At 39.4% G+C, this 13,184-nt stretch overlaps 1 protein-coding gene across 4 annotated transcripts in view; it reads right to left on the reverse strand.

Moving 5' to 3' along the window:
* Positions 1-9,481: 9,481 nt before the first annotated feature.
* PTPRZ1 (protein tyrosine phosphatase receptor type Z1) overlaps positions 9,482-13,184 on the reverse strand; it is a 182,214-nt gene continuing 178,511 nt past the window's right edge. For all 4 annotated transcript variants that reach the window (XM_032870494.1, XM_032870511.1, XM_032870503.1 and 1 more), the window contains 2 exons: positions 12,137-12,272; positions 9,482-10,435 (listed from right to left, as the gene is read on the reverse strand). In XM_032870494.1, coding sequence (XP_032726385.1) covers positions 10,295-10,435; positions 12,137-12,272 — 277 coding nt within the window. In that variant the 3' untranslated portion in view covers positions 9,482-10,294. The remainder of the gene's footprint in view (positions 10,436-12,136; positions 12,273-13,184) is intronic.

Here is a 13,184-nt window from a genome sequence, read left to right on the forward strand (position 1 = left end):
TAGGAATAGATTGTGAGTCCAGAAACAATCCTCATGTTTATGGTCAAGTTGATTTTTGAAAAAGTTGGTAAGACAACTCAATAGAGGAAAACAGTCTTTCCATCAAATGAACCACTGAATATCCACATACAAAAGGATGAAGTTGGACTCCTTCCTCACAGCGTATACAAAAATGAACTCAGAATGGACCAAAGACCTAATTATAAGAGCAAACTCCATAAAACTTAAGAAAGCATAGTTGGAAGTCTTCATGCCCTTGGATTAGGCAATGGTTTCTCAAGTAATTAAAACCAAAAGCACAAACAACAGAAGGAAAAAAATAGATAAATTGCACATCATTGTCAGAATTAAAAACTTCTGTGCTTCCAAGAATACCATCAAGAAAGCAGAAAGACGACCCGTAGAATGAGAGAAAATTTTTGCAAATCATGAATCAGGTAAGGGAGGAACCTGCATAAAGGACGACTGCAGCTTAATAAGTAGACGAAGAGGCCAGTTAAAAAAGTGGACTAAGGATGTGAATTGACAGCTCTCCAAAGAAGATACACGAAACCAATAAGCAAATGAAAAAATGCTGAACACCATGAGCTACCAGGGAAATGCAAATCAAACATAATGAGATACCACTTCATACGCATCAGGATAGTTAATAAAGAAAATGATAGAAAGTGTTTGCGGGGATGTGGAGAAACTGGAACCCTCATAAACTGCTGGTGGAAATGCAAAATTATGCCGCCACTTGGGAAGACACAAGTTCCTCAAAAAAGTTAAGCATAGAGTTACCACAGGAGCCAGCAATTCCACTCTTAGGTACATACCCAAGAAAAATGAAAATATACGTCCACACGAAAACTTTAAGTAAATGTTTATGGCAGCATTATTCACAATAACAAAATATCAAAACAAGCCGTCAATGAATAAATGAATAAACAAAATGTGGCTATCCATACAATGGAACATTATTTGGTAATAAAAGGGAAATGAAGTTCTGATACATGCTACCACATGGAGGAACCTTGAAAAGATTATGCTAAGTGAAAGAAGCCAGACAAAAAGTCCACAGTGTGGTATGATCTCATTTATATGAAATTGTCCAGATAGTCATATCTATATTTAGAGAAAATAGATTAGTGGCTGCCTAGAGCTGGGGACTTGGGGGAAAGTGGGACTGATACCTGATGAATTTGGGTTTCTTTTTAGGGTGATAAGAATGTTGTAGAGTTGATTGAGGTAACAGTGTCACAACTTTGTGTATATACTAAAAATCATTAAACTGTATACTTCGTGTGAATTATATAGGATATGAATTCTATCTCAAGTTATAAAATGATTATAAATAAAAAATTTCTTGTTCCTTGGGGAAAAATATAAACTAAATATTCCTTTTGAAATATAGAATAAACCCTTGTTTGCCATTCTAGGACTATACACATATCCTAGTATGGAACGAATTCTGCCCTTGAAATAAGCAGGTATTATGCATGGCGTATAAAGAAGTTGAGAAAACAGCTATGATATTTGAAAAGGATCTAGGTTGATGAAGGCCTAGTCCTACCTGTCAAAAATAATATATGTAGATCAATATTAATAAGTAAAAACATTTGTGTTATGGCATTTTTTTTTTTTTTTTAACCACAACCCTGAGTTCAACGAGGTCAGGAAATAGGAGTGTCACATTGATTCTACCTCCAATCGGGAATAATGCCCAGATGTGGTGGGAACTAGGGAACTAGCACTTCAGGTGAGGGAGGAAAGAGTGTTGAGTGCTCAGTTTAATTAACTGGTTTGGCTTCTTAATAACAATGAATGATAAAGGAGATATGATTAAAGAGCTAGTCTACTGTCAGTGATAGAAAAGGAATGTCAGTAAGCTTGAGTAAAGATGGATGTAATGACACACTTCATTGGCTCTCAATAAGTTTTCTAGCAGAAATTTCAGAAATGAGGGGCGCCTGGGTGGCTCAGTCATTAAACGTCTGCCTTTGGCTCAAGTCATGATCCCAGAGTCGTGGGATCAAGCCCCGCATTGGCTCCCTGCTCAGTGGAAGCCTGTTTCTCCCTCTCTCACTCCCCCTGCTTGTGTTCTCTCTTTCACTGTGTCTCTCTCTGTCAAATAAATCTTCAAAAATGAAGGTGATGGTGATAAGATCTGGGGATAAATGGGTAGGTTATAATTACAAGCACATGGCTTGCTCAGGGGTCAGCAAACTTTTACTATAAAGGGCTAGATATTACATATTTTAGGCTTTATAGGCCAGCAGGGATCATAATTGCTCATTTCTGCCTTTGTAGTGGGAAATCAGCCCTAGACTACATAAATGAATGGGCATGGCTATGTTCTAGTAAAACAAGTGACGGGCAGACTTGGCCCTTGAGCCATAGTTTGTTAACCCTTGGTCCTACCATTATAGTAGACTAAATGCTCACATCTTCCAGGTCTCTTTTGGTCTCTTTCATATAGAATCCATATTTATGTTGTCCGGTTTTCCTTGTCCTAGACAAAGTGGATACTAGGAGCTTCTAAAGAGTAATTTGGTTGGTTCTATGATATATCAGCTATTTTCTCCTCCATAAAATAAGGATAACAGTAACTTGTAGTATGATTATAAAGATGAATGAGCAAATGTAAAGGAAAGGCTGGTACCTCATAGATGTTCAAAGCTAGTGTTCTTCCCTCTTCTGCAATAACATTTTGCCTGACATTTATGTTAAAGTTAATGAAATTTTAGCTTAGAGATTTTTTTTTTCAATCATTTGGATACCTTTGGAAGAATCCTCAAGGATCCGTGCTGCTCAAACAAGCTATAGATATTTCTGCTCCATAATGAGAATCTTAAAACAGTAGAATGGAAAGGACCAGAATAATCACCTGGTTGGGCCGCTGATTTTACAGAAGAGAAAACGTGTCTCACAAAGTTAAATGATTTGCCTAAGGTGACAAGAATTAATATGGAAATTTGATCATTAGAAGTCATTCAAAATACTTGATAAAATTTGGAAAGCACTTTAATTTATAAAACCTTTTCTATGGTGGGTTATTAGGACCACCACTGGCCCATCTAGTGCCTTTTTGAGAATTGGAGAAAGGCACTTCTTCTCAAGACACTTCTGTCAAAAAATTGTCAAACATGTAATCTTTCAGAACAAACACTTTACTACCGTCATTATTGATCATTTAAGTACATGGCATAATATTCAATGCCTATGATATGATTAGCTCTCCCTTAGGTGCAGTGCACAATTTGCACAGCCATGCAAGTAGCCAATATTCTCTGTACTGTATAGATCACCTTTCTCTACAAGGCTTTACATTTGTGGATTGTCTGCAGTGAAACTACATTTATCAGACATGAATTCCACTGGGAAGGATCCAGTGAGGAAAGCTTCCTGTTTTAGAGCAATGCTTATTAGTCACTGACAGCTAATCTGCTAACTTCCTTTTTCCAATTTTGTTTTAGTCCTAACACTGATTTTTAATTTTTATTAATTAACAAGAGTTATGAAACGTAGTGTTGAGTCCTAACTTTGAAGGTTAACAGGTTCTGACCCTCTACTTTATTGGGTTAGTAAAGTAGAAAGTTTCTGGTGTCTTCCAGTGTTCTGCTGATTGATAAAATATACTACATCACTGCATCAACCCGGAGAATCCCACTGCCAGCCTTAGAGCCTGATGAAACCTCATTGATACTGCCCCTCCTTTTGTGCGATTGAAGATGATTCTGGGCTGTTGCCAGGCACAACTAATGCAGCAGCCCAGCACTTGGCTTCAATTCATTTTGAAGTTCATTTCTTCTAAGCCAGGTTCTTGGTGAAGCTGGCACAGGGTGAAGCAAGCCCCCATACTTGATCAGAATGCAATAACTCCAATAAAGAAAAACCATGCTTGTCTTATTAGCAAACTGTTGACAAAAGGAGCTTTTTCTTCTTAAGTTGAGGAAAATACTTAAAAGAAAATACTTAAAAAAAAGAAATGAAATGGGATTTAATAGAGGAAAAAACTGGAATAGACTATAAAATAGAAGATCAAGAGAAAAGATGAGGGGCGTGGATTACTAAAATACTGTAATAATGTTTAAAAAAAAAAAAAACCTTAAAAATGTTGCCTGGCACAGAGTGGTACCATTTAGTTTCTGGTCTATGAGATTTGAAATTTAATGTTGGTGGAATTACACAACCATTATGCAAATGGTTCAATATGTAAAATGCTTAATGAAGATAGTGGTCCTTTTCAGGGTCCTACTCATCTGTCCTTATGTTAGAGGATGACATTCTTCAGAGTTCTTTCCCAGCCTCTGTTTTCTTTCCCTCTGTTTGTTCTCTCTGGATGTATGCATCCTACCCTGTGGCTTTGAATATCACTATCTCTAGGGAATCCCCAACTTGCTCATCTGAGCTGCTGAGTATGATACAACTACCTACCAATATCTTTGTTGGGGTATCTCCCTGACTTCTTAAACTTAGGGTTGATTCAAGAGTTTGTAGTATAAACTAGTGTTTCTCAGTGGGGCCAGTCTAAGAATTGCCCCCAAAAGAAGTTCTTCTCCCTCATTGCCCATCTCAGGAAATGGCGACCACTATCCTCTTCCTGCTGGGGATGCAACCCTTGATTCTTTCCTTTCTCTTACTCCCATATTCAGCAAATCAGGACTTCTTCCTCTTCTCCACTGAATCCATCCTTGTCTTTCTACGCATGTACAGCTAGCCTCATCCAGACTTACTTTCTCAATGTCCATTCTCCTCAGCAGACTCGTTAGTCTTTCAAAGGTACAAATATGATTATGATCTTTCCCTGACTCATTTTCCTAATTACAAGTATTTTCTGGGATCACTTACCAAATAAACTACTTGTCCTTGAAACGTTGTCTCAGGGTCTGCTTCTGTGGGAACTCAAACTAAGATTCCAGTATATTTTTAGCACCCATCATGAGGTCTGGCATGTAGTAGTGTATATATACAATATATGTATATAGAGATACGTACATGTGCTGACATATTTACAATATGGTGGCAAGGTGTGGTAGAGGTGGAAGTGTATATAGGGAAGGTTGTTACAGGCTCCGCTTGTATATAAAGCAGTTTTAGTTTATTTTTTAACACTAGCTAGTAATGTTGAAGAAGCATATTTTTCTCTTTCTTTGTTGCCTCTTAGAGTGCTTGTTGAAATTTCCCCAAAGCACAAGGATGGGTAAAGGGCATCATTTTGTGATACTTGAATCAGCCCCAACTGTAGCAATCATTGTGGCACAATAGATTGAGATTATGTCAGTCATAATCCAGGAGGCTGGTAAAGTCAGATTTGTGCTGCTAAAAGTTAGCTTTGGCTCCATTGTTGAGAGGGATTCAGGACAGAGTGAGAGGGTGAGATGTCCAGAGGCCACTCAGTACCTGAAGAAAGAAGTTACCTTAAAAAAAAAAAAAAAAAAGAACGTCATGTAGATACTTCTCCAAGCTACTGAATCAGTGTTTAAAAGAGGAAACAGAAACTACCCTAGACATTTTAAAAGAGAAAGACATACAAGGCAGTAAGAGCAAGATATTACACTCATAGCTGGGGCCCATGTATTGGGAAGCTTGAATCAGAAGTACTTGATCGAGGGTCACCTGGGTGGCTCAATCAGTTGAGCATGCAACTCTTGATTTCGGCTCAGGTCATGATCTCAGAGTTGTGAGATCAAGCCCCACATCAGGCTCACACTCATCATGGCGTCTGCTTGGGATTCTCTCCCACTCCCTCTGCCTCTACCCATTCACTGCTCCCCTTGCTCACCCTCTCTGTCTCTATCTCTTAAAAAAAGGACTTGGTTGTCCTGTCACGGTTGCTACTGGTTCTCAACTCAATTCACTGGAACTTGGCTGCAGAGAGCCACATCTGTCTCTACAACCTTGCTTCCTTTTATCAGCGGGGTCAGAGGACGCAGGAAGATGGCCTCTGCCTTATCTCTGTCTTCTAAATCTTGTGTGATTGTATTTTGAGAGTGGCCAGATAGTCAAGAAGCATAGGCAAATATATAATAAATCGGTTAAAATTACATTACAGTGCATGGTAAAACAGTATTGTCTATGTTTCCAGATTTTATGGCTCCCTGAATTTGGTGGAATGTGATTCATACCCACACCCGTAACTGCAACGGAGTCAGGGGACTGTAGTTGACAGCTTTTTTGGTTTTGGAGTGTAAGAAGTGTTCTAAATACTATCACCATGTAACAAACTACCCCAAAATGTAGTGGCTTAAAACAGCAGTCATTTATTTTATTCATCAGCTTGCGGTTTGGGCATGACTCAGGGGAACAGCTATCTCTGCTCCAGACAGTCTCCTCTGGGGTGTGTTGACCAGGAGCTGGGGGATCCCCTGCAAGACAGCTTGTTCCCATAGCAGACAAGGTGGTTCTAGCTGTCAGCCGAAAGCTCGGCTGGGGCAGAGGGCCAGGACCTTGGCTTCTTTCCATGTGGATCTTTCCATGCCAGGGTTTTGTCCCAGCATGGTGGCACTGTTCTAAGAGCGAACATCCCAAAAGAATTAGGCAGAGCTGCATTGCCCTTTAAGACTTAGCCTCAGAAGTCACATCTCATCACTTTTCCTCATCATCACAAGTCCATACACGTTCAAGCGGAGGGACCACAGACCCCCACTGCTCAACGGGATGGGTTTCAAAAAGTCATACATGGGATGGAAGATACTGTTGAGCTATTTTTGGAAAAGGCCATCTGCCACAGGAAGGCACCCTAGAAGAACAGTGGCATGTGGGGGGATTCTGCAAAGACATGGTAATGATCCCAATTATCAATCTTTCCTCATTGGCCTTAATTATTTTCTTCTTCGAATCCTTTTTATGTCTCCCCATGAGCTTAGAACTGGACATACTGTAATGAAAAAAGGTGGAAGCTTTCTCATTTCCTCTCTAAAAAGTCCAGGAAAGGCAGGTTTAGCTTCCTGAGTCCATTAAAACATTTACTTGAAGTAAATGTGTCATGAAAGACTTTTCTAGTCTAACATGCTTCGTTAGGAACTTTAATGCTATAGTTTTGGGTATATGGCTTCCTTAAACAAATGAGCAGCAAGGAAGACATGTCTTGCATCTGTTCATTTCTCTCTGTGTTTAATTCAGAACTGAGGCGACTCCTCTAGGCTGAAGCAGGACCGTAAGAATCTGAGATAGGCTGAATGGCACACCCAGAGTCGGAGAGGAAAGTATTGCAAATTAGCACATTTGAGAAGTTTTTCAAAGGTCAGTCTGTGTCTCTCGTGGCCTGCTCAGAATGTGTCACCACGGACGGACTGAGCAGAACTTATTGTTGTGTACGCGATGAGAAGTTTCCAATTCACACCCACAGCCGTTCTTACTCCCACTTTCATACCTTGTTTTTCATTTAAAAAATGATTACTGTAAAGAAAACCTGACTAACTCTAATTTAATGCGAAGGATGTCTAATTTCTTCGAGCTGGTGTATTATGTGTCATTTATATGCATTACCATTTAATACCACCTACTCTAACACTCTAATACTGTACTAATGAAGAGAAGACCTCTGATGCACCAGAATATTTTGCAATTAGCAAGTTAGTGGATGATATTCAGTCATGGTTTATAATAATAATAAAAAATTGTTTTATTTTGACAAATATGTAGATTTTTCCGATTTTTCCTAAGAAGTTCACTTTAATCCAATAAATGATTAGTACTTTTGTGTTCTATCTGCAAGTGGAATTCAACTCTAATGAAATATTTAAAAATAGATCTGCATATAAAGAGATCTTATTTTCCAAGTTCTGAATGTTAGAGAAATAGTCTCAGGCATTTTATATGCTAACAAATTAGGGAGTTTTAGATCAGAAATGAGAAAATTAACAATATTATGCTGGAATAATGAGTAGAATACATACGTATGAAATGTTTGTATTAATTACATCTGAAGAAGGAGCTGCCATAAATTCTCAGGGAGTATCACACTGCAACTGTGATGGACCTTATAGTTCTGGTATATTAATTAGAACTTATCTATAAAATGTTGACTTACCATACATGTTACTTGCATAATTGCTTTGGAAGAGATTCTACAAGGCACCTTATTGATAAATAATCATGAAGGCCAAAAAAATTCCATATCCCCCCAAAGGGTGTGTGTTCTTGGGACAAAGGCCCAGGGAGAAACAGACAAAATAATTAAGGTGACACGTACTCCTGGTTCAGATCAGCTTATGATTAAACATTGTGGCTTGGGGCGCCTGGATGACTCAATGGGTTAAGCCTCTGTCTTCGGCTCAGGTCATGGTCTTAGGGTCCTGGGATCAAGCCCCGCATCGGGGAATCTCTGCTCAGCAGGGAGCCTGCTTCCTCCTCTCTCTGCCTGTCTCTCTGCCTAATTGTGATCTCTGTCAAATAAATAAAATCTTAAAAAAAAAATAAAAAAATAAACATTGTGGCTTATGAAGTAAAGAATAAAAATACGAGGACTGGGAGATAAGGTCAGAAAAGCAACCAAGAAATCAAAAGTAACTCTGTGGCTTTCCTCCCAGGGAAGGTGAGAAAGCTGCACATTTATTTTTCTTATGCCTGGTAAAGCTGTGCTTACCAGCATTATGTGATTGGTGACACTATTTTTGAGCCTTTTCCTGTTTCACTTCTCTTCATGACTATTGCTTTAAGAGGAAAGCTAATTAATTTTGGTTCTATTTGAAGGATTTGGTGACCATTTCCTGATAGTGCTTAAGGAAACCGGAGGTTCCCTGAATTGTTGTTATCGAGCAGTGGTTCTCGAACTTTAGCATGCGTTAGATCGCTGACCTTCAACCTCAGGGTTGCTGATATGGTAGGTTTGGGATAGGGCTCTAGGATGTGCATTTCTCACAAGTTCCCAGGTTGGTTGCTCCTGCTGGTCTGGGCACATACTCTGAGAGCCATGAGTTGAAAGGAAACTTGTCCTGACCTCTTGCTCTGGGCATTCTTGAGGCCTAGTGCCCTCCTCATAAGGCGGTGCTATGCGTCCCAGCTGAGGCGGGGGACTGCCTCCCGTCTCCCAGGAGGCCTGTCACCAAGGCTGATTCCGTTTTCCTGCACTTCAGCTCCACACAGCTTTTGGATTCTGACAATTTGCCTTAACATAGGGCATCTTACCTTCTTTCCACTTGGGGATTTAAGAGTTCCTGGTCTTTGTCAATTCATCTGGCTTCCAAGTCAGCTTTTTTTTTTTTTCCCCCCTGACAAGCAAATCTGCCTAATTCTAAGTCCCAGCTTGGTTCCAGACAAAAGTTTCCCAACATTTCTTGGTACATTGTAAGTAGTTAGGTCCAAATTAGTTAATCATAGTAATTGTGCAACATCAGTGAGTTTCCTGTGTGCCTCAATGCACAGATTGGGAACGCAGCTCTCTCTGCTGCTCCATCCCATCCATCTTTTTTCACTTTCAGCATCCAAAGGGGGCCAGTGTCTACAATTTTCTGCTACACATGCCCCAGCACAACACACCTCAAACAAATGTAAGTCGATAGCAATATTTATATTTATTTTTGCAATGTCTTGGATAAAAACCACTTAAACAATGTTGGGTAAGGTGTTATTCTCATAAAAACATCTTCTTTCAAAACAGATGTATTTCTATTTTCCATAAAAGTTAAAGTTACATGCTAAGACAGAGTTAATTACTGAGATAACATGAAAGGATATCAGGAGACTTGTAGAGTAAGACCAGGTAATGAATTACATCATTATACTAAACAATTACACAGAACTAGAAAACTGACTCAGTAGTAAAATATAAAAATCTACAATTATAAATATAAATTTGGTCCATGGAGACACTAGAGCAGTATTTACAGTAAGTATCAGATTATTTCTACTTTAGATGAATACTGCAGTTGTAAAACATTGAATATCAGAGGGAATGGAGTGTTTTATTTACAATCTACTATATTAAAAGTTAAATTTCTAGCAAACCCGATGATTGCTACAAATACAGCTAAAATTTGACACTAAAAACAAACATGTTTTCTGTAGTTGGGAATTCCTAATATCTATAAATTGAAATTTTCTGTTAAAATCAATACAGAAAAAAAAACCCCACAATTCCATTCTTAGAAATACTGTAAAATTCAACCATTTTAGTTTAAACACAAGACGTGAATTACAAGAAGTTTTGCAGAAAGGCACACGTTGTTAATGATGTAAATTTGGCAGCAGAATCCTATGTCATGAAAATTACTGTCAGGTGATGGAAAGTAAACAGATAACAGAAGAACTGCAGTTTTAGAAAGAGGAAAACAATGCTCAGGTAGGGCTCCCCTCACCCCTCTCTGGGCTAAACCAAAGACTCTAAGCTCTCAGCTATATTTCCATCGGGCAGTGCTGCGCCATTACTGTCCAGAGAGGTGGATGGATTCTCTTCCTGCCTCGTGCCCACAAGACTGAGGACCGCTTTGTAGAGAAACTGATACTGCTCCTGGAGGACAGAGAATGTGAGGTTATAAACAAGCGGCTCACTGAAGGCGGACGTTCGTGAAAAGAAGGAATGTTTTCCAGTCACGCTTTGGCCCTGTTCAGGGAAGGGCATTGTGTTAAGGGCTCTGTTGCAGGCTGCAGAGGTACATAATCTATATTACTATCTCTTTCTGATGAAATTTGAAGTAGCTTTTCAGGTAGCCAATATTCATTGACCTAGAAAATTGGCCAAAATGCTTTTGGCAAAGGTAAGCGCTCCATTCTTACTCATGTCTGTCATGGACTCAGAAGGTGATGTGACAGATTACTGTTTCTGATTTATCAGCTTGCCTGTAACCCTTTGGTACGAGGCACCTGTAAGTCTTACTCATAATAAGCCTTACTCATCATAACTTACTCATTCTCCTTTGTCCAGCTGTGATGAAATCCACTGGGTTTCTCTGTTTATGGAGAGGTCCCAGGAAGGACTACACTGTCATCTCAGGGGCTCATGCAGAATCTTTTTTTTTAACCAGACCCACTTTTTACCAAATATTCTTTACACTCTACCAGCCTAGTCCTATGCCCTACTTTGAGCAAACGTGAGCGTGGGCCCTGCTATGGTCTCAGAGTAGAGACACAGAAGAATAAGGAGTTCTCTTACAGGTGCCAGTTCGGGTGGTGGTGGGGAGCTAGGGGTGGGGACAAAGGCAGTTGCAGAGAATGTGAGGCAGTGACTAACATCATAGCGGAAAATCAATGGGCCCATGTGTGAATCAGTACATTACTCAATGCACTCATGAGCCAGCTGGAAGTTCAGTCTCTGGAAAACAATTCCACATAGGAGCAGCCTGATATAACTCAACTGGCCTGAATGACTTTTACTAAGTGCTCCTCTGAAGTGCACGTGTGCAAGGGTTACCGTGCTTCCTGGCCAACTGGTCTGGACTGAATGAAGCCTTAGAGATGGGCCCTTGTATGTCCACAGACCAGGGAGCCGGAGCTCTGTCTGTGACTACTGTATCCACCTACGGGTCTCCTGCTGGGGCATTTGCATGAGGTTCCCTATGGTCTTTCCAGCCCTTCTTTCTAGGATATTAAAAACTTCTAAATCATTTTCAGAGTTGAGACTTCTCTAAGTGTGCTGTGTCTTTCTTGATTGTACAAGTTTCTCTTTTTTAAAAGTACCCAGTTGGCTGATTACACATTAAAAAAAAAAAGATTCAGTAAAAATAAAAAAAATTTTTTTAAAAAGATACTCAGGAATTACCCACATGTTAAGTACCAAAACTGAATTCGGCTTCAGAAAAAAAGTAAACAGTTACAATGTTTAAGTCTTCGAGATCTGTCTTCTGACTGTGCTCAGGCTTTCCAGAACTTGAACCCCATCCCAAGTTACTATTTTGGGGAGTAAGTTGGATTAGTCAGTGGTTCTACTGGGGGTATTTTTCAGAATTACGGCGAGTCTTGCAAAAAGAGACATGTCAAATTAAAAAAAAATTTATCCATCAATTTTCTGGAAGATAAACTTTCAATGTTTATTATTACTCCAGTTCCATAGACTGTGGACTGATTAACTTGTAATTCAGCTCAAATACTACCTGGTAATATTTATGAGTCAATATGTGAGTTTTTTTGAAACATGGTAAAATGATTTTGGCAGCCTGTAGAAAGTAAGCAGCACCCTAACAGTGAAAGTTTGGTTCACTGTTCTTTTACTTACAATGTCAGCAAAGACTCCTGGCCTCATCAAATTGATCATCTTGGCTACCTGGTAAACATCCATGGAATTTTCTTTTTCTAGTTGGTGCATAAGGGTTGTCAGAGCACAGAAAGTTCCCGCCGTCACTCCTCCATGCCTTGAAGCAAAGGGAAGGGACAAAGACTCCATTCAGATGCATCAAACATTCACATTTGGAACTCACAAAGCCTTGACCACTTCATAGTGGGAACACAAATTTTTAATGAAATGTCTCTTTATCTTGTAGAGAGCTAAGGTTTAATGTGAAACATTAGCAAGTGTTCATGATATTAGTAATGGGATCCTTTATGGAAGTTTAATGTTTGCTTATACATTTATTTTCTTTAATATTTTATTTATTTATTTGATAGAGATCACAAGTAGGCAGAGAGGCAGGCAGAGAGAGAGGAGGAAGCAGGCTCCCCGCTGAGCAGAGAGCCTGATGCGGGGCTTGATTCCAGGACCCTGAGACCATGACCTGAGCCGAAGGCAGAGGCTTTAACCCACTGAGCCACCCAGGTGCCCCTACATTTATTTTTATACTCCGGAAGGGCTGGCAATAAATCACAATGATCTGACAAGTTATAACTAATATCCAATATATATATATAACAAGTAATCCTAGCATACACTTTTTTTTTTATTTGTTCATAACAGGAGCTTGGAAAGATCTATTAGACAGATTCCTGTTCCTGGTAAATAAAATCTATATCAATTTTAATCCTATCTGGTACGTCAATAACTTAGAAATGTTTCTCTGGTTAGCACCTGTGAAAATCCAAGTGCCAAAACACTGACTCATCACACAAAGGGTTCTCAGCATACAAGGGAAGAACGCATTCCTGTGATCAGGTACCCATCTTCTGCCTTCAACAGGAGCTCCAAGAGAAGTGAAAAAACAAAACAATACAACGGACTTTATATTAACCTTGTTTATAAAAAGCTGATCATCTCCCCTGGATGAGTCACCACAGTTGGCCTAGAGCATTATGTTAGTACCAAGAAAACAGAACCATCTGACCACTTGGAC

The sequence above is a fragment of the Lontra canadensis genome, unplaced genomic scaffold (assembly GCF_010015895.1).
Source record: "Lontra canadensis isolate GAN:19392208 unplaced genomic scaffold, GSC_riverotter_1.0 scaffold2, whole genome shotgun sequence".
NCBI lineage: Eukaryota > Metazoa > Chordata > Mammalia > Carnivora > Mustelidae > Lontra > Lontra canadensis.